The following is a 22,696-nucleotide window of genomic DNA, read 5'->3' as shown; positions in this document are numbered from 1 at the left end:
GACCTAAGTATTCATCAAGTACCATCATAACGACAACATTAAAATACATTAGTGTAGTAGACCTAAGCATTAAGTACCACCATATTGACAATATTAAAGTACAGTAGTGTAGTAGACCTAAGTATTCATTAAGTACAACCATAATGACAACATTAAAATACAGTAGTGTAGTAGACGTAAGTATTAAATACCACCATAATGACAACATTAAAATACAGTAGCGTAGTAAGCCTAAGTAATCGTTAAAAACAAAGCAGAGGTTTTATTTAACAAGTATATTTAATGTGTTTGGCCACTGACAGTTTGGATATAGGAAAATAAAACACTGTACTTTAATATTGATTCTTTGGCGTACCACTAGATGGAGCCTGTACCACGGTTTGAGCAGATTCGTGTGTAGGGTGCGGGGATGTGCCACTCTCAAAGAAATGCGGTTAGAAATTGCATAAGTCTCCTGCAAACCCAGAAAGGAGAAAATTATAGAACGTAACGGTTGACCGGGAAGGCTAGAGAGCCAACAATAACAGTATGTTGTGCGAGGTAAGCGAGCACACATACACATGGGAAACGTGCTGTATCGCACTCTCATTAACAGTGAATTCATACACTTTGCCTGACCAAACTTTGCTTCAGAATTTATTTTGCAGGTGTCACCAATAATCCCAACCAAACTAATCAATATTGCAGTAAAAAGTAGCATGAGTTAATATGGTGATTATGAAATCAGGAAGCCATGACTCGCTGTGGCGAGTTCCATATTTTACTGTGGTAAAACCTATGAAAAATATTCAAGTAAAATCACTTGCGTATATAGTGCAGTGATTACAAACAACCAGGGGGCTCCAAAAATTGTTTTTTGAATAAATGGCGATTCTTATTAACAATTTTTAATTGATTAAAAAAATATATATATATGTATATATATATATATTTATTTTTTTTCATCTGTCCTGTGCAGCCACTCAGACAAATCATTATGTTGATGTAGATAATTTCTGCTGTACACATTTACTTTACGAAATATACTTTTCTTGTTGCCTTATTTGTATTTGACTTTATTAGATGTTTTTTTAGAATGTTATTGAATACAAAATCAGTTTTATTTGAAATAATATAGAAATGTATCACAACTGTTTATATATTTTATGGAGGAACGTAGTTAATCATAGAACTGGCACTAAAATGTTATTACAAATAATTGCTTTTGAATGGAGAATCTATCCGAATGGAATGGTTCCTCTCAAGAATGGAATGGATTTAATCTAAAAAAAATATCCCAAATTACCCACAATTCCCGGTTTTTCGGGACATTTTGCCCATTGAAAATCATCGGCCAATTTTCAAACAATTCCCGGTTTTCTAAAGCCCCATTTTTACCTCTTGCTGGAAAGTTTTTACAATCTACATATTTCAACCGGTTTTGTGCGGTCTACCCTCAAAACTCTTTTCTTAGTTGGAACAAAAAAATGCTCTTATTTTTTTCCCTACAAATTCCCCTTTCCCGAAATTTCAGGAATTCCGAAATACTCATTCTCAATTTAAACTTACTACGTCGACATTCTTCATCCGATTCCAGAAATTCCAACACCAACCCATTCATATCATCTAGGACAATTGTACTTGTATCAATGTTTTCAAAAATTCACGGTATTCCCAAATTTCCAGAAAATTCCCATTCAAATAGTTGGATGTATTCATAGTTTTACAATACCCAAAATTCTCAAAATTTTGCGCCGTTTTTAAACCGGATTCCGACCTATCAACCGTCCACCCTTAAAACCCTTCCAATATATCGAATGCAAAATATGTTTTCCCTTTTCTCAAAATTCGGTGTTCCTGGAATTTTCTACCCATTGACAATGAATAGGCCATTCGGGGCGGTATAGCTTGGTTGGTAGAGTGGACGTGGCAGCAACTTGAGGGTTCCAGGTTCGATCCCCGGGGGCCTCACCTGCCATCATGGAAAGAAAAAAAATGTAAAAAGAAAAAAAAAAAATTTAATTGCTATATGTATCCAGTGATTATACTATAAAGTTATTTTCCATTTAACTTCACCAGTTTTAGATTATTTTTTATTCAAAATCGCTGAATTTTCACATTTGCCGTTCAAATACTGAGAAGAGACGGTGCGGTGAACAGCAGCCAGTTGAGGCACGTCACTCAGTGCCGCAACATGGATTGCGCAATGACTCGGCTAACTGCTGGCCTGCTGTGCAGTGAGACTGTATTGCTATATGAACTATATTATACATTTCCATAGTTTAGTTAGCTGAGGTATATAATGTACAGTGTATTTTGTCAACAACTGTATGTGTGTAAAGTATTTCTTGTGCTGAGCGATCATAAAACGGCTGCAAAAGACGCACTGGCTGAGGCTCGCCTCCTTCACCCCCGCCGTAGAATTGTTATATCAACTAAAGCCCACACTTAAACTTTCCACGTGCAAGATTGAATCTATTTAAAAAAAATATTTCATAAGAAGCCAAAAAGTGCAAAAACAATAATGTTGGTGTTGGAGGAGTTGTGAATGACTGCAGGGACCAAAAAAAATAATTAATTGTTGTATGTATCCAGTGATTATACTATAAAGTTATTTTCCATTTAACTTCACCAGTTTTAGATTATTTTTATTCAAAATCGCTGAATTTTCACATTTGCCGTTCAAATACTGAGAAGAGACGGTGCGGTGAACAGCAGCCAGTTGAGGCACGTCACTCAGTGCCGCAACATGGATTGCGCAATGACTCGGCTAACTGCTGGCCTGCTGTGCAGATACACCTGCAGACTGCAGGTGTACCTAATTCACAACTCCTCCAACACGAACATTATTGTTTTTGCACTTTTTGGCTTCTTATTAAATAACTTTTGTAACCTATTTTCATGGGCTTTCCTCTTTGTGATGTTAAGTTCCTGTTATGCGCTGTTATACAGTATATGCCTTGAGCTTTTATTTTGAAGGCGCTAAGTGCGGAAGTGATGTCACGTTGCGGAGGTTTTTGAAAGAATGTAAATAAAGTGGTCCTCGTGTAAACTGGAGCCTCCGTGTTTATTTTGTAGTTTCATACAGTATAGGCGACATTTATAAACCCTCGGTTACACTTTTTTAAATAGATTCAATCTTGCACGTGGAAAGTTTAAGTGAGGGCTTTAGTTGCGGTGCATGGACTTAATTTCTAAGTAAAGGTAAGACCATAATAACGTTTTTTTTTATTAAATGTGCTTTTTTGTGTGCTACAGTTTGTATGTGTAAAGTTAAAGTTAAGTTAAAGTACCAATGATTGTCACACACACACTAGGTGTAATGAAATTTGTCCTCTGCATTTGACTCATCCCCTTGATCACCCCCTGGGAGGTGAGGGGAGCAGTGGGCAGCAGCGGCGCCGCGCCTGGGAATCATTTTTGGTGATTTAACCCCCAATTCCAACCCTTGATGCTGAGTGCCAAGCAGGGAAGAATGCTGGTATGAGCTTTTAAACATAACCCGTTAACTGCTGCCAATCAAATGGCGAATAAGATACTCTTTAGGGTTCATATGTTTGTAAATCTGACTGTGATGAAGTCAGTGCCTCACCAGCCATCAACCTCACCGCACGTCACTGCACTTTACCCACCTGCTCCCAGTGCCATCCACACTGTTTTAAATGTAACTTCGATATTGGGTTTCACTATGTAAAAGCGCTTTGAGTCACTAAAGAAAAGCGCTATATAAATATAATTCAATTAAATTTTAAACCGGAACCCGACGTTTCAAGCATGCACCCACACTACTCTTCTGATGTATGAAACGCAAAACTTGTTTTCCCTTTTCCCAAATTCCTGGTTTTCTTCAGAATTTTCTCCCCATTGACAATGAATGGGCATTATACATCCATCCATCCATTTTCTACCGCTTGTCCCTTTTGGGGTCGCGGGAGGTTGCTGGAGCCTATCTCAGCTGCATTCGGTCGGAAGGCGGCGTACACCCTGGACAAGTCCCCATCTCATCACAGAGCCAACACAGATAGACAGACAACATTCGCACTCACATTCACACACTAGGGCCAATTTAGTGTTGCCAATCAACCTATCCCCAGGTGCAGGTTTTTGGCGGTGAGTTGCAGGGAGAACATGCAAACTCCACACAGAAAGGTCCCGAGCCCGGGATTGAACTCAGGACTACTCAGGGCCTTTGTATTGTGAGGCACATGCACTAACCTCTGTTCCACCGTTCTGCCTGGGCATTACACAATTGACTGCATATCCCACATTTTTCATTTGATTTGAACCGTACCACCATCCACACTCCGCTCACCCTGGACATTCAAGCCAGCATGTTTCCCGGTTTGGAAAATTCCCTGATTACCCGGAATTACCAATAATTTCCCCCATTGAAAATGAATGGGTATTATACAAACCTCTCTATTTGCCACATTTCTCAACCGATTTGAATCGTTCCAACATCTACACACTCCACTCTACCAGGAATTCCCCCCCATTGAAAATGAATGGGTATTTTACAAACATCTCCATTTCCCAAATTTCTCAACCGATTGGAACCGTTCCAACATCTACACACTCCACTCTCCCTGGACATTCTAGCATTTCAGTTCCACTCGCGTGTATCGGCAGCTTGCACACATTCATACACAATTCCTACCGAAATTGCAAATTCTAGTCATATACTACTGTGACTAAATAAAAGCATGTTTTATTGTAAGTTTATGAGCTGGAGTATATTTAGAAATTTAGACTTATTATTTTGGTTTATTTAATCAGGAAAACAACTTAAATGCATGCTTTCAGGCACAGCCGCACACATCCTAGATACCAAACATCTTGTTTAGTTGTCCATACTCTCTCTACACAAAAGTCTGAGAACCACTGCTGTAGATCAACATCAGAGCCATCTCTTCGATTATACATTTAAATTTTTTCAATTTTTTGTGTGCCCTTTTTGTCAAAGAAAGCACAAAAACACACACAAATATGCAATAATTTCCTCTAAAAAGTGAAATATTTGATGTGAAGTAATTGGAGCCTTGAGTAGATCAATAACTCATAACATTGATTTTGATTTATTTTTTGATCAATGACCGTTTTAAAGAAGAAAAAAAAGGCAGTCTGCATTGTGTTATTACATTTCACCTGTTTTCCTTTTTAGTCCACTTTTTTATGCATTTTTTTTTGTAATAGTGTTTTTCAAATGTGCCACCAGCCCTTAAAGACTTGGTATGGACCGCAAATGGCCCCCGGGCTGCAGTTTTGACACTTCTCATACCCTACCATCTTTCAGTTAAATATGCGTGTCATTCTAGGGTGTGATTGCTGCGATCCGTGACGGCTTCGGATTCATTAAATGTGTGGATCGGGACGCTCGGATGTTCTTCCACTTCAGCGAGGTCCTGGAGGAGACTCCGCTGCACATTTCTGACGAAGTGGAGTTCACCGTCGTGCCCGTACGTCTATTTACCGCAAAATGGTACTTTTTGGTAACAGAAGGTGAAGTCACGGCCTTGTCCTCGCCAGGATATGCTGTCGGCGCAGAGGAACCACGCAGCGCGCATCAAGAAGCTGCCCAAAGGCACGGTGTCGTTTCACACCCAGTCCGAGCAGCGCTTTATGGGTGTGGTGCAGAGGGACAACGCGGCAGCCGGCGCCAAAAATGCCAGTCCCAGCAAGAGCAAAGAGAAGGTAGCGCACCGTTCGTTTGTTGCATTGAAGAGGGTTATTCAGTTTTTTTAGGTTCTAAAATATATTCACCATTTTGCTTTCTTTTATTGGTTAGAAAAAAGACAAGGTAGGACTCAGGCCTGCTGCATGCCGCAATGATCAATAGTTTAATTAGAAAAGCATTCCTGGCTAATCTCCCTCTTGTCCTTTTAAGAGTGAAGTCTAGGTTGGTCTTTTTTTTTTGGAGGCCCACCCGTTAATTCCTTTTGTGGTATGGTCACTTTATTAACGTAGAGAGGCGGAGCAGGGCACACGGTTTAAGCAACGTACAGTTGCAAGAAATAATGTGAACCCTTTGGGATTACTTGGGTTCTTGCATAAAATGTGTTCTGATCTTCATCTAAGTCACAGCAACAAAGTCTGCTTAAACTAATACTGCACAAAACTTGTTTTTTTTTTTTTACTTTTTATCAAACGTAACATGTGAACATTCACAGTGCAGGGTGGAAAAAGTACAAACCCCGTTTCCATATGAGTTGGGAAATTGTATTAGATGTAAATATAAACGGAATACAATGATTTGCAAATCATTTTCAACCCATATTCAGTTGAATATACTACAAAGACAACATATTTGATGTTCAAACTGATAAACATTTTTTTTTTGCAAATAATCATTAACTTTAGAATTTGATGCCGGCAACATGTGACAAAGAAGTTGGGAAAGGTGGCAATAAATACTGATAAAGTTGAGGAATGCTCATCAAACACTTATTTGGAACATCCTACAGGTGAACAGGCTAATTGGGAACAGGTGGGTGCCATGATTAGGTATAAAAGTAGATTCCATGAAATGCTCAGTCATTCACAAACAAGGATGGGGCGAGGGTCACCACTTTGTCAACAAATGTATGAGCAAATTGTTGAACAGTTTAAGAAAAACCTTTCTCAACCAGCTATTGCAAGGGATTTAGGGATTTCACCATCTACGGTCCGTAATATCATCAAAGGGTTCAGAATCTGGAGAAATCACTGCACGTAAGCAGCTAAGCCCGTGACCTTCGATCCCTCAGGCTGTACTGCATCAACAAGCGACATCAGTGTGTAAAGGATATCACCACGTGGGCTCAGGAACACTTCAGAAACCCACTGTCAGTAACCACTATAATTAACTCCTCCCTATCCACTGGCTCTGTCCCTCCTGTCCTCAAGCTGGCTGCCATCACCCCCATTCTCAAGAAACCCGGTCTCGACCCCAACTCCCCCAACAACTACAGGCCCATCTCCAACCTCCCCTTCCTCTCTAAAATTCTCGAACGTGCAGTTGCCTCCCAAATCAAATCCCACCTTCACCACAATAACCTATACGAAAAGTTCCAATCCGGCTTCCGCTCACTCCACAGCACAGAAACTGCCCTCCTCAAGGTCACCAACGACATCCTCCTCTCCGCCGACTCTGGTTCCCTCTCCATCCTCATCCTCCTCGACCTCAGTGCTGCCTTCGACACCATCAACCACTCCATCCTCCTAACACGCCTCCACTCCTCCCTTGGTTTATCCGGCACTGCCCTCTCCTGGATGAAATCCTACCTCTCTGACCATCAGCAATTCATCTCAACCAACAACTGCACCTCCTCCACTGCCGCCGTCACCCAGGGCGTCCCCCAGGGCTCAGTACTTGGCCCCCTACTCTTCACCATCTACCTCCTACCCCTCGGTCAGATCCTCCGACACCACGGCCTTCAATTTCACTGCTATGCCGACGACACACAACTATACATTTCCACCACGACCATCACCACAGCCACCCACTCCACCCTCACCACCTGTCTCACAGACATAAAAACCTGGATGCAAAAAAACTTTCTAAAACTCAACTGCAACAAATCTGAAATAATTATCATTGGCCCCGACTCCCTCACTCGCTCCACTCAGGACTTTTCATTAAACATCGACGGCTCCCTTGTCACTACCTCCACCCACATCCGCAATCTAGGTGTAATTTTCGACCCTACCCTTTCACTCCTCCCCCACGTAAACCACATCACCAAAACTGTATTCTTCCACCTCAGAAACATTGCCCGTCTCTGGCCCTCCCTCACATCCTCTGCTGCCGAAACCCTCATCCACGCCTTCATCTCATCCCGGCTAGACTACTGCAACAGCATCTTCTACGGCATCACCTCCAAAACCCTCAACAAACTGCAATATGTCCAGAACTCTGCTGCCCGCCTGCTCACCGGAACCCGCTCCAGAGAGCACATCACACCTGTCCTTCATGACCTCCACTGGCTGCCTGTCAAATACAGAATCACCTTTAAAATACTCCTCACCACCTACAAGGCACTCCATAACCTGGCACCACCCTACCTCTCTGACCTCCTCCAGCCACACGTCCCGTCCCGTTCCCTCAGGTCTAGTGATGCCGGCCTCCTGGAGGTCCCCAAGACCAGGCGCCGAACCTGGGGCGACAGGGCCTTCTCCGTGGCTGCCCCCTCTCTCTGGAACGCTCTCCCCAGGCACATCAGAGATGCCCCCTCCCTCCCTACCTTCAAAGCCACCCTAAAAACTCACCTCTTCACATTAGCCTTTCCAAACTGACCCTGCCCTAGGTGTCTCTTATTTATTTATTTATTTATTTATTTATTTTTATTTTATTTTTTATTTTTTTATTTTTTTCTAATAAAGTTGTTTTTATCGTCGTCGTTCCCAACTACTTTGGAACGTGTTGCAGCCATGAATTTCTAAGTTAATTATTATTTGCAAAAAAAAAAAAAAAATGTTATGAGTTTGAACATCAAATATCTTGTCTTTGTAGTGCATTCAATTGAATATGGGTTGAAAAGAATTTGCAAATCATTGTATTCCGTTTATATTTACATCTAACACAATTTCCCAACTCATATGGAAACGGGGTTTGTATTTTAACCTCTAAGCTAATGACTTCTCCAAGAGTCAGCCAACCATTGTGATGAGATTGAAGGCGTGGTTAAAGCTGATCTGCCCTACAAAACACACACCAGTTTTAAATTAGCTGATTTGAAAAAGATTGCATCAGTTGCATCGAAAACGTCTGATAAAGAATTGTTGACGGTAAGATTGTCTACAAATGAAGAAAGTTCAGCACTGTTGCTACTCTCCCTTCCGCGTGGTGACCGCAAAAGATGAGCACAAGACAGAATACTCAATAAGGTGAAAAACAATTTTAGAGTGTTGGCTAAAGACTTACAAAAATCTTTGGCACATGCTGACATTACTGTTGACTAATCTACAATATGTAAAACATTGAACAAGAATGGAGTTCATGGGAGGACACCCCGGAGGAAGCCACTGCTGTCAAAGAAAAGCAATGCAGCACGTTTGAAGTTTGCAAAGGTGCACCGAGATGTTCCAGAGCACTACTGGCAAAATATTCTGTGGACAAATTAAACCAAAATGGAGTTGTTTGGAAGGAACACACAATGCTATGTGTGGAGAAAAAAAAGACAAATTAAAACATCTTTTTTTACTGTATAATTAGTTTAAACACTGTCTATTGTTGTGACTTACAAGACATTTTATGTCCAATTTATGCAGAAATCCAAGTAATCCCAAAGGGTTCGCACACTTTTTCTTGCAACTGTAGTGCCAAGTAGGGCTGCATAATTAGCCCATTGAAAGTTAGTCCAGAATATGCAATGTTCATATTTAGTAGCTCTATTTCAGGGGTGTCCAAAGTGCGGCCAGGGACCATTTAAGGTGCGCAGGTAGAGTTTTTGTTTATTTTTATTTAGAATGAAAATAACAAGACAGGTTTCCTGCCCCTCGCCCAAACCATTTAATCATTTCCACAAAAACTAATGTAACAGGAAAGCAAAATACAAAAGAAAATTTTAGTAGGAAAATTATTTTTCCATACGTCAGCCGCACCAGACCATAAGCCGCAGATATATACGTTGTGAAATTAGTTTTATACACAAAGATTTTTTAAATGTTTCCAAACAGCGTCTGTAACAAACAAAACCAAGTCCTCATCATGGACCCACTAGCTGCGCAAGCTAGCTCTCCAATCAGCTAAACAGACTCAATAACTCCACGGTGATGTTTTGGTGAATTTACTGAGGAATTTACAAAACTGAAACAATACCAAAATGCCATTGTAAGTTATTAATACTAACACAGACACTCATAAACGGTAAACGTGTTAGCATAAATGGTAAATGGGTTGTACTTGTATAGCGCTTTTCTTCCTTTTTAAGGAACTCAAAGCGCTTGACACTATTTCCACATTCACCCATTCACACACACACATTCACACATTGATGGCGGGAGCTGTCATGCACGGCGCTATCCAGGCCCATCAGGAGCAAGGGTGAAGTGTCTTGCTCAAGGACACAATGGACGTGACTAGGATGGTAGAAGGTGGGGATTGAACCAGTAACCCTCAGATTGCTGGCACGGCCACTCTCCCAACTTCGCCACGCCGTCTCCCATTAGCATATTAGCTAATGCTAACGACGCTAGCTTGCTTACATTACAATAGTACGTACAAATATGCATGAAAACACTCTTACAGACAACACACATGGGACGCTTTAGTAAGTAAGAATTATTTTAGATATATTGTGGAGTGATGAATGAAGAATCCTTTTGAGCAGAAGCGCTATAGACGAATAAAATACGAAACAAGATATACTACTGGTTCAAGGGCCGAAACAAGAAGTACATTTTCGAACTGCAGCACCTGCAGTGAGTGAACTCATAGCGCCATAGCACAAACAATAACACCTTTTCGGTGTCTGGTCGGTGTTGAAAAGTAATTGTTGAATACAATACTTCGTTAGCCAAGGAAAATCCATAAATTAACTGCACCGCTTTATAAACCATCGGGTTCAAAAGATAGGGAAAAAGTAGCAACGTGTAGTCTGAAAAATACAGTAGTTGGCAGGATTTTATTTTAAGATGTGTAGCGAAGCCTGTGTTGGGGGGGATGTGTATTAGGGGTACACAAAAAAATGTTTCACATGTGAATCGCGATTGTAAATCATTTTCAAAAATGATGAAAAAAAAACGATATTCAGACATACATTTTTTATTTTATATAAGAATCTATTTTTAAAAATACATTTTGAGGCCATCTCCATGCAACTAGAAGAACTAAGCTGTTTTGAAAAAGTTTCATTATAATTACTATATTAAATAATAGATTGCGAGAATCTGTTTGAATCGTCAGCGCAGGAATGTGATGGAATCTTTGGGTGCCCAAAGATGAACACCACTGATATTTATTTATTTGATGTATACACATCATGATAACAAGCAGCTTCAAAAAGTGAGCGTTTGAGCGCTTCTTCACAAAAGGAGAGCAACCAAACAAGGTTGATTTTTCTCAAATGTGGTGCTACTGAACAGGATCTAAAGCCACTTTACTGTTGGAACATTGATAAAAAGTCAGTTTTGCGTATTATTGGACCTTTAAAAGTAGCAGTAAAATTAATTCTGCAGCCCTGCTGTATCCTTCTGAGCTCTTGTGCTGTATAACTCACACTAACTCGCTAGGCTGCTAGAAAAGAGTTGATGTACTGTATTTACCATTTCATACTTGTTACTATTGATGAAGCTTGTGGTGTTTATTTTGTTTTAATAACCAAAGATGAAAAACAAGATGGCGGCACTTGCACCATGTGTGTTTGATGTGACCCGTCGCTAACTTCACAACTTATCTTATAGCAGATAAGCCGGACACAATTTTCACAATGTGTTGTTGTGAAGCTGTCGTAGATGAGCACGTTTCTCTACTGGTTGTAGGAAGCTGAGGATGGAGTGATCGCATATGAGGACTGTGGCGTGAAGCTCACAGTGCCATACCACGTGAAGGACCTGGAGGGAACTTATCTCCCACAGGCTGGGGACAAGGTACCTGATCACTCAAGCGTGCATGTTGGATCTTCCAAACAAGCATTGGTGATGTTCCCTCTCTACTTCCGCGACACGTGCCCACCAGGTGGAGTTCTCTATCAACGAAGTGAAAAGAAGCGGCCAGCAGAGTGCGGTCTCCATCAGGGTCATGAACCGCAACACCTCCAACGCCAAGCGGTTGCAGGGCTTCATCGCCACACTCAAGGATAACTTTGGCTTCATTGAGACGGCCGATCACGACCAGGAGATCTTCTTTCACTACAGGTGAGGTTAAAAACTTTTCATTGCCATGTTTTGAATACAGATGTGTATGTTTTGTCTTCAGTGAAATGAGCGGGGACCTGGATAGTCTTGAGCTTGGCGACACAGTGGAGTACACGCTCTCAAAGGGAAAAGGAAATAAAGTCAGTGCTGAAAGAGTGGACAAAGTGGCCCCAGGTATGACAGACCAAATAACTGGTAGGGATGTGACTATGATAAAATGGCATGGTACGATTATTGTCACGGTATTTAGGCCACAATACCATATTATTGTGGTGTTGTCCAAAAAAAGACTAAAAAAATCAGTTTTTAAATATTTATTTCTATGTCAAAATTTCACTTACGCGTTCTTTTGATAAAATATCAATAAAAACAGTAATTACAACCTCAACACTTGTTAGTTCCTAACCAGTTGTTGCTTTAATGCCAGGGTCTCTATGAGGGTATTTTTTTAGTTTAAAGGAAGAGTACTGTACATGTAAATGGTGCACTATGTGAAGTTGTTTATGGGTGTATTCTAGGGTTGTACGGTATAATAAAGTATTTCTGATTCTGATTTCTGATACCGGTACTAGTGCTACTATACCGCCTCTAAAAAGTACCAGTTCCCCCTTTTTTTTTAAACGGGCATTGCTGGTTTTACGAGCAGAGGAGCATGTCCGGCAATGCACAGTCACGAAATACTTACAGGCAGACAAGGTGTATAGACAGAAAAGGGAGAATGGACGCATTTTGGCTTAAAAACTAAGCCAAAATGCTATAAAAGTGAAGCTATTGGAAGAGGTGTTTAAACATGGCTAGCATCCATCCGCAGTCGGCAGGGTTTTAGCTATTTCTAAATCACTAATTCTGGCCTCCATGGCGACAAAGTGAGTTTCTTACAAGTATCATTATCACTACAGGACGAGGAATAGCTAAACATGCTTCACTACACACCGTAGGAGGATGCAATAGCACACCGATGTCACCACTAACAGGCTAGCGTCCCTGATTGTAAACAAATGCCATGGGTGGATCTACACCTGACATCTACTGTAATGATACCAAGTACAAGAGCATATCAAGTCGATACTACTATGATTACATCGAGATTTTTTATTATCACAAAATCTTTTTTCCTTTAAAAAAAAATGTATATTATGTTTATAAAGTCATGAAATACATCCCTGGACACATGAGGACTTTGAATATGTCAATTGTATGATCCTGTAACTATATGGTATTGGATCGATACCTAAATTTGTGGTGTCATCCAAAACGAATGTGAAGTATCAAACAACAGAAGAAGAAGTGATTATTACATTTTTGACAGAAGTGAAGATAGAACATGTTAAACAGAAAATAACCAGATATTAACAGTAAATTAACAAGTAGACTAATAATAAATTTTTACAGTTTGTCCCTCATAATGTTGACAAAATAATAGAATGATAAATGACACAATATGTTACTGTATACGTCAGCAGACTAATTAGGAGCCTTAAGATTTTTTGTTAGAATAAAGCCAATGACATTTTTTGCGGTCCTTTTTATTTAGAAAAGTATGGAAATACATTTTGGCACAGGTACCAAAATATTGGTATTGGGACAACCCTAGTGTGTTTACAATATAGCAAACTTACTTAATGTTACTGTCACCAAGTTTTAAGAAAATTAATGACTTGCAGTTAAGTAGAACATTTAGAAACATTATTGGATTACATTCTGACAACATAATTGCATTTTTGTCCAAATATTGGTATTTTCTTAAGCAAAATTTAAATATGCAAGCAAATAATGATGAATCACAGTTCAAGAGTGGGATTAATCTGATTGAAAAGTAATCACTTGACAGCCTATATATATATATATATATATATATATATATATATATATATATATATATATATATATATATATATATATATATATATATATATATACCGGTATATAAAAAATTTTTTTTTTTTTTTTTTTTTGTGATATTGTGATTAGTAATGGTATGTAATTAGATAAACATCTAAATAAATGTAATTTCTAAATCACTACATTAATTTCAGACCTGTTTAAAGGAAAGTTACAGTAAATTGTAGTTTAAACTTCAAGGAAAAACAGTTTCTTACTATTTATTCCATTTTGGTCTCAACTGTGAGATCAAGTTTGAGCAGATGCTTACTGAAAGTGTGATCACAAGGAATAGTTGATTAATAAGTCTGCATGTAAATGTAATAGCAAATTGAAGAGGGAAGTTTGATTTACAAGATAAACATGTCAAAATACAGCACAACATGCGATAAAGCGCCAACACGCTGTCATGTAGACCTGTGCATACCAACACACTCACGCAGACATGCACACGCAACAACTCATTTTCACCACACGGCACAGCGCTACTGTAATATTTGTATCTTGTTTCTGACAATCCTAATATTTAGAGAAGACTTGATAAACGCAATCAATCTCCCTCCCACCAACAACTGTGCGAGGTTGATAGTCGAATCACTCTTTTGAATCCAAAGGTCAAATTTTCTGACTATTTGAAGACTGCGCTCCTGTTAAAAAGGCAACTTTGCGTAATAGGGGACATTTCTTGCCATTCTCAAGGCATGTAATCACAAAGCAACTCTACTGTTTCCAGTCAATGGCATTGGTGAAGATGTTGGTACCACAGTGATGACTGGCAAAGTCATCCGTCCCATACGCAGCGTGGACCCCTCTCAGACGGAGTACCAAGGGCTGATAGAAGTTACAGAAGAAGGTGGGTCTCCTCTTCTAACCCAAACTTTTTGACTTGGGGGCCGCATTGGGCTCAGAAAGATCAGAACTTACACATGTAAAGAACATAATGTCATGGCTGTCTTGAGTTTCCAATACTTTCTACAGCTCTTATTTTTTTGTGATAGAGTGATTGGAGCACATACTTGTTGGTCACAAAAAACATTCATGAAGTTTGGTTCTTTTATCAATTTATTATGGGTGAATATTACATGTTATTATGAATGTTACTAAGTGACATAAAGTCGTGGTCAAAAGTTTACATACATTTGTAAAGAACATAATGCAGAGGGTTAGGGTTGTCTTGTCTTGTCGAAATGCAGGCTTTCTTGAGTTTCCAATACTTAGGGTTAGGGTTCCAAAACTTTCTACAACTCTTATTTTTTTGTGATAGAGTGATTGGAGCACATACTTGTTGGTCACAAAAAACATTCATGAAGTTTTTGTTTTTTTTATGAATTCATTATGGGTCTACTGCAAATGTGACCAAATCTGCTGGGTCAAAAGTATACATACAGCAATGTTAATATTTGGTTACATGTCTCTTTGCAAGTTTCGCTGTAATAAGGTGCTTTTGGTAGCCATCCACAAGCTTCTGGAAAGCTTCTGGTTGAATTTTTGACTACCGGTACTCCTCTTGACAAAATTGGTGCAGTTCAGCTAAATTTGTTGGTTGTGCTCCAATCACTCTTATCACAAAAAAATAAGTTGTAGAAATGATTGGAAACTCAAGACAGCCATGACATTATGTTCTTTACAAGTGTATGTAAACTTTTGATCGCGACTGTACCGGTATATATAGCGCTATATATAGCCTATACCGGTACATGAATGTGTACATATTGTTTTAATGTAATGGATATATAAAAATTAATATAATTGGATAATAGGAGTATGTGAAAGTTTGACTCCGACCTTGTTCACTTCCGTGACAACCTTCTTAAAATTGTGTAATCCATCACAAATATCAGGCAGCTAAAATGCATCAAACATGCATAAGAGTAGTTTTGCATTTTTTCATGATGCTTTGTAATGGGTATAATTTTGAATTTTCCACAAATTTAGTAAGAAGGTTGTGCTGTGTGAGACCATGTTTGTTGACTTTTTGTGTTGGTTGGATTTAGTTTTTTTGCACAATGACTTAGGGAGTTTGTTTGCCTTGGGTCATATAGGTAAATGCTGTGCATTCCTTTGTTGACAGCATCATTAAAGGTCACTGACCTGAATTACTCATGTTGTCCACTAGACGGGGTCTTAATAGCAGCATCAAAATTGTCAGACTATTAAAAGGGATGCAATCTCCCTGCGGGTACATTCCTTACTAAACTCATGACGTCGGTGGGTCGTAGTTTGGACACCCCTGTTTTCTAACCCATCAGACGGAGTGTTTTCACTTCTCGACCTTTTTGCTTGTGTCAGGTGACGGTGAAGGCCAGACCTACCCCTTTGGAATCATGGGTATGGCTAATAAGGCCTACTGCCTGCAGAAAGGAGAACCGGTGAAGTTCCAGGTTTGCACAATATCCCAGACTGGACAGAAAATGGCCTGCAATGTGGTCCCGCAGCGGTGCGCCTTGGTGGAGAGTGTCAAAGACCAGGTGCTTGTCTCAGCACAATACTACGGACCAAAAAAACCCCACGGTCTAAGACTGTTTGCCTTCTTTCCAGTTCGGTTTCATCACATACGAAGTCGGCGAGAGCAAGAGGCTGTTCTTCCACGTCAAAGAAGTGCAAGACGGCCTAGAGCTCCAGACCGGAGACGAAGTGGAGTTCTCGGTGGTCTTCAATCAACGCACGGGAAAATGTAGTGCCTGTAACGTGCGCAGAGTCAGGTAATGATGCAGCCATCTTGTTAACCACGGCAGGGAGCTATAACCTGATGTGTCGCAGTGAGGGGCCCAAACCTGTGGTCACCCCGCGCCCGGACCGTCTGGTCAACAGATTGAAGAGCATCACTCTGGACGACGCCAGCGCCCCGCGTCTCGTCATCGTTCGACAGCCCCGTGGTCCGGACAATTCAAAGGTACATTCAGCTCATTGGTCATTTGTATTTTTTTCTCAATTAGTGGTCTCCACTTTAATACATGCACTGCCTAATTACCTTATTGACACATGTATAAAAACCTGTTATTTATTTTTAAGACAAATCAATGCTTTCATTTACAGTTTTAACTTCATTAAGTTCTCCGAGAGGCCTTATACTTGATTCCATGCGGTAATTAATCACTGTTATTGACGCAGATGACTGCTGCTCAGATGAGATTCAAAAAGGTGACATACATTTATAGTATGCTCTGTGTTGAAGTATTTCAGCATATTGTGTTTCATGAAATAGCAGCTATTACAAGTAGCATTGTTGCAATCTTTTCTCGTAAAATATAGACAAACTTGGGAGTGTTTCCGCCACCTAGGCCCCATGTTGCGTGAGGACTTCATTACCACCCACCCACAGGAATCAATAAAGGGAAACTGCATTTTTATTATTTTGCCTATCGTTGACAATTGTTATGACAAGACGGATGTATTTGATTTAATGCATTGTAACTTGTAAATAAAAGTCAGCTTACAATGGTGTAAATTGGAGGAGCCGTAAAGCCCTCTGACCATCCAAAACATGTTAATCAAGTCTTAGTGATACAAGCGCTAATGCAGGCGACATCGGCTGGTGAGCTGCTTCCTCGCCTCAAGACTCGTAAAAGTTTTTATCCCATATTCATAAATAATGCCTCTCACTTCGATAGTAGAAGGATGAGGACATAATCTTACAAGTTGGACCCAATGTTGACACAGAAATGGCGAGAAAAACCCGAAAAGACGCTGAGTTCCACCCTCATTTCTTTGCAAGAATTATAAGTCATTCTTCATCTAAACAGGATTATATCAACATCCTATCAGTCGGCATCCCATTGAGAGCAGACATTGTCCAGTAAGTGATGATTTATTTGTTGGCTCTCATGAAGTCTGCATTTTGTAATCAAGTGATGTTAAAGGAAAAATGCTAATATCCTGGTGCATTTTTCAAAATAATGCGGCGCTGTATGCTTAAAACGAGCAAAATAGGTAAATATTAATGGTCTTAAAAAAAGATTTTTGAATGAATCGCGGTTCTTATTCTTAACGGTTATTTAATTAAAAAAATCTAGGATGTATTTTATTTTACTTTTTAAATTTGTAATTTTTTATTTTATTAATTTTTTTAATCTGTCCTGTCCAGCCACTCAGACAAATCATATTGTTGATGTAGATCTATATCTGCTGTACTTTACAAAAGAGAAGTGTGGGATACTTCTACTTGAGGCAGCGTGGCTCGGTTGGTATAGCGAACTTGAGGGGTTCCAGGCGATCCCTGCTTCCACAACTTGTCCTCGGGCAAGACACTCTACCCACCTGCTCCCAGTGCCACCCACACTGGTTTACATGTAGCTTAAAGATGGAGGTAATGGCTTTCACTATGTAAAGTGCGTTGAGTCTCTAGAGAAAAGCCCTATATAAATATAATTCACTTGAATTTTTTTGTTGCCTTATTTGTATTTGACTTGATTAAATATTTGGGTTCAATTTTACTGAACAAAACTAGTTTTTTTGTAAGTAATATAGAAATGTATCAGAGCTCTTTCTGTTTTTTGAAGGAATATAGTTAATTATAGAACTGGCACCCAATGTTAAAGCATTGATTTTGAATCGAGAATCTATTCTGAATCGAATTGTTAACTCCAAGAATGGAATGGAATTGGGCGGTGCCCAAAGATTCACAGCCCTGGTGAATATTACATGTTATTATGAATGTTACTAAGTGACATACAGTCGTGGTCAAAAGTTTACATACATTTGTAAAGAACATAATGCAGAGGGTTAGGGTTGTCTTGACTTGTCGAAATGCAGGCTTTCTTGAGTTTCCAATACTTAGGGTTAGGGTTCCAAAACTTTCTACAACTCTTATTTTTTTGTGATAGAGTGATTGGAGCACATACTTGTTGGTCACAAAAAACATTCATGAAGTTTTTGGTTTTTTTATGAATTCATTATGAGTCTACTGAAAGTGTGACTAAATCTGCTGGGTCAAAAGTGCAGCAATGTTAATATTTGGTTACATGTCCCTTGGCAAGTTTCACTGCAATAAGGCGCTTTTGGTAGCCATCCACAACACCCAACTGCGCCCAAGACCCAACCTCTGGGCTGATGAATTTAGGTTGTCCTGAAGAATTTGGAGGTAATCCTCCTTTTTCATTGTCTCATTTAAAGCACCAGTTCCATTGGCATCAAAACAGGCCTAGAGCATAATACTACCACCAAAGATAGACCTTCTGGAGGAAAGTTGTAGAAAAAATAAGAGTTGTAGAAATGATTGGAAACTCAAGACAGCCATGACATTGTTCTTTACAAGTGTATGTAAAGTTTTGACCACGACTGTATATATTACATATGAATGTTACTACATGACATATACTTACATCACGTATATATTACATGTTATTATGAATGTTACTACATAACATATATACTTACATCATTTATATATTACATGTTATGATTACATTTATACTTACACCATGTAAATATTATGTTATGAATGTTACTACATTACATATATACTTACATCATGTATATGTTACATGTTATTATGAATGTTACTATATTACATATATACTTACATCATGTATATGCTACATGTTATTATGAATGTTACTACATTACATATATACTTACATTACATATATTACATGTTATTATGAATGTTGCTACATTACATATATACTTACATATATTACATGTTATTATGAATGTTACTACATTACATATATACTTACATCATGTATATAAAAACCTAATGGATATTTTGTTAAGGCCTTTATTGGCAGAACAGAGCGATTCACATAGTTTGTATGCGGATTAAGTGGGTAGAGTGGCCGTCTTGTATCCGAAGGGTCACTGGTTCGATGCCGGCCTGGCGAGCTCCTGTTGTGTCCTTGAGCAAGACGCCGAAAGCCCTAACTGCTTCTGATGGGTCGTGGTTAGCCTGGCAGCTTCCACCATCAGAATTCCACAATTTCGTTGTTCTTATGTGCAATGACAATATAAAAAAAGCCTATTCTATTTACGATTTGAATTAAAAAAAATTAAAACATGTGTTGTTGTTTTCCGTGAGGATGGTGAATAATAGTCAGTTCCCCTTTCAGGAAATGGTTTGAAAAAATGAAATTGATTGACTGGGAATCGTTCTGAACAAGAACCAGTTTTTGATTACCATCCCTAGTTACTGTGTGTGTGTGTGTGTGTGTGTGTGTGTGTGTGTGTGTGTGTGTGTGTGTGTGTGTGTGTGTGTGTGTGTGTGTGTGTGTGTGTGTGTGTGTGTGTGTGTGTGTGTGTGTGTGTGTGTGTGTGTGTGTGTGTGTGTGTGTGTGTGTGTGTGTGTGTGTGTGTGTGTGTGTGTGTGTGTGTGTGTGTGTTTATGTGTGTGTGTGTGTTTTAAATGCTCATGAACTGTTTGCTCTGTGCAGGGCTTCAATGTGGAGCGCAAGACTCGCCAGCCTGGAGTCATTGACTGAGTCATGTGCTGGTAGGAGGGGGGGTGTAAAACAAATGACCTCACCAAATTGACCCATAGAAATCCTTCTGGCCATCCTTGTCTCCAGTCTCCGTGTGTGCACGTGTGAAATCTGACTGTGTCCCAACCTTTCCTTCTCTGCGTACTTTGGAATTCTGCACCTGTAAATGTCTGCCTGCATGACTTTAGAAGCCAGGATTTGTGTTGGTCTCCTTTGGACTGTAAGGTTTGTGACAAATGGCATCAAGCAAAGTTCCCTCCATTTTTCTCACACTTGCGACTGAGCATTATTTTTCTTTTTCCTCTTCTGCTCCTTTTTTGGAACATGTTTTACCTAACGGCTTTCTGAAAGCAAGCAAGGCGTGTGTGTGTGTGTCTTTAAGAGATTTATTTTTACCAACATGGAGCCTTAAAGATACTTGTTCTTGGTATATACAAGCTCCACTGAAGCAATTTCTCCCAGGTGCAGAATTCCTTCTTTTCTACATTTGTTGTTCTTTTTCATTTAAAGTCATTGAATAACAAGGTGCCTAAAAACAACTGGTGAAAAAGATCAAGAACAATCTTAGATGGCTTTGGTATCTAATAGATGACAATGATATGCACATGTGTGCTTTTTCTTTTCCTTAGTACCAGTCAGACTTCATATAGCAAAACAAATTTAACTTCATGGGGGTGGGTGAGGAAAACAAGTAAGGGATCGGAAATAAAAAGAATATAAAGAAGAATGAGGACATTTAGACGGGAAAGAAAAAGAATATAAAGAAGAATGAGGACATTTGGACTGGATGTCTCTGATAGGAAGAACTCTCAGCCATCACCACGTACAGACATCATGGTCTGGAATGAATAAACACATTAAAAGTTTTATGAAACTCCGCTGGACTTTTGTTTTTATTTCCTGAAGCGTTGACACATAGTATTCTACACTAAGAAAATCATTCGATTGGAACTGTTCCAAGTAGCAAAACGTTCGGCTCGAAAAATCTTTTTAAGATGTATCCAGGATTACCCAGAATTCCTGGTTTTCCAGGACATTTCGCCCTTTGAAAATGGATGGGCCAATTTTCAAACATGCACAATTTCCACATTTCTCACCCGTTTCGAACCGTTCCCAACATCCACACACTCCTATTACTTTGGACAACCAAACTACCATTTTCCAAGTTCAAAAATATTCCCAGAATTCCCGGTTTTCCAAAGCCCTATTTTCACCTCTTCCTGGAAAGTTGTCCAGAGTCCACATTTTTCAACCGACCATTTCACCTTCAAAACATTCCTCTTAGTTGGGACAACAAATTCCCGTTTTTCACGGAATTCCGAGAAATCCATTCTCAATTCAAACTGTTACTACGTCAATACTTTTCAACAGATTCCAAAATTTCCAACACCAACCCATTCATATCATTTAGGACAATAACGCTGGTATCATTATTTAAAAAATTCCAGGTATTCCCAAATGTCCAGGAAATTCCCATTCAAATTAATGACTTCTGCACTGCCCTAAATTCTCAACATTTTGCGCCATTTTTAAACCCGATTCCGACCTTTCAACCATCCACCCTTAAAACTCTTCCGATATATCAAATGCAAAAAATGTTTTTCCTTTTCTCAAAGTTCCTGGTGTTCCTGGAATTTCCCAGAATTTTCTCCCCATTGACAATGAATGGACATTATACAATCTGCTGCATATCCCACATTTCTCATCTGATTTGAACCCTCCACCGTCCACACACTCCACTGCATGTTTTCTGGTTCTGAATGTTCTCTGATAACGCATAATTACCAGGAATAATAATGGGCGTTATACAAACCTCTACATATGCCACAATTCTCATCCGATTAGGAACCATGATGTGACGTTCGCGAACAAGTCGAGTCATTTGAACGGCTGAAGTGAATGATGAGAACCAATTCAGTGGTGTAATTCCTTTGTTTGGCAGCCGTTCTTTTTGCAAAATGTCCAGGCTGCCCTCTCTGAATCATCATCAATATCCATATTTGTGTCTTTATTGAAAAGGTCAGGAAATGAACGAGTTAGTCATCCTCAGACAGTTCCTTCCCATGTGAAATGCACACACTCACATGCAGGCAACTTAGGGGAGTAGTTTTATTAAGCACCTAAATCTACTGGAGCCTCTTTAGAATTAGGAGATATTAACAACTGGAAAAGGAAATAAATTGAACAAGACATTTTGACAAGGTAAAGCGGACATGGTGACATCACTGTCAAAGAACAGGGAAACGGCACCATCTTGTGGAATATTTATAAAACCAAAAGCCAAATTAGATTATCCATAGTTCAACAATAGTGTATTAGTGTAATGTATACATTTTTAATTATCCAAACGTTTAGTTTTTACTGCCACGAGTGATTTATTTCTTGATGAAAACAAGTGGCCTAACAATTGGGCCTGTCAAAGATGACGTGTTAACTATTAAGTTCTTTAACGACACTAAATCTTTTTAACGCACGTCTTTTTTTACCCTCGGGCCGTTCCATAGCAGGGGAAACTTTGACTGCGTTCACCTGTTACTGATGAGCGACAAGCGGGAAAATAGCGAGCAGAAAAATTACATTACAGAAAT

At 39.4% G+C, this 22,696-nt stretch overlaps 1 protein-coding gene across 4 annotated transcripts in view; it reads left to right on the top strand.

The window, feature by feature from the left end:
- csde1 (cold shock domain containing E1, RNA-binding) overlaps positions 1–20,986 on the top strand; it is an 88,933-nt gene extending 67,947 nt beyond the window's left edge. For all 4 annotated transcript variants that reach the window (XM_061985650.2, XM_061985648.2, XM_061985649.2 and 1 more), the window contains 10 exons: positions 5,295–5,435; positions 5,506–5,670; positions 11,437–11,544; positions 11,633–11,811; positions 11,873–11,985; positions 14,426–14,545; positions 15,982–16,160; positions 16,231–16,394; positions 16,453–16,585; positions 20,061–20,986. In XM_061985650.2, the coding sequence (XP_061841634.2) occupies positions 5,295–5,435; positions 5,506–5,670; positions 11,437–11,544; positions 11,633–11,811; positions 11,873–11,985; positions 14,426–14,545; positions 15,982–16,160; positions 16,231–16,394; positions 16,453–16,585; positions 20,061–20,108 (1,350 nt within the window). In that variant the 3' untranslated portion in view covers positions 20,109–20,986. The remainder of the gene's footprint in view (positions 1–5,294; positions 5,436–5,505; positions 5,671–11,436; positions 11,545–11,632; positions 11,812–11,872; positions 11,986–14,425; positions 14,546–15,981; positions 16,161–16,230; positions 16,395–16,452; positions 16,586–20,060) is intronic.
- Positions 20,987–22,696: the final 1,710 nt, after the last annotated feature.

Source organism: Nerophis lumbriciformis, linkage group LG23 (assembly GCF_033978685.3).
Source record: "Nerophis lumbriciformis linkage group LG23, RoL_Nlum_v2.1, whole genome shotgun sequence".
NCBI classification, from domain to species: domain Eukaryota; kingdom Metazoa; phylum Chordata; class Actinopteri; order Syngnathiformes; family Syngnathidae; genus Nerophis; species Nerophis lumbriciformis.
Note: the sequence above shows the minus strand (reverse complement) of the source record. Positions and strands in the feature narration are given on the sequence as shown.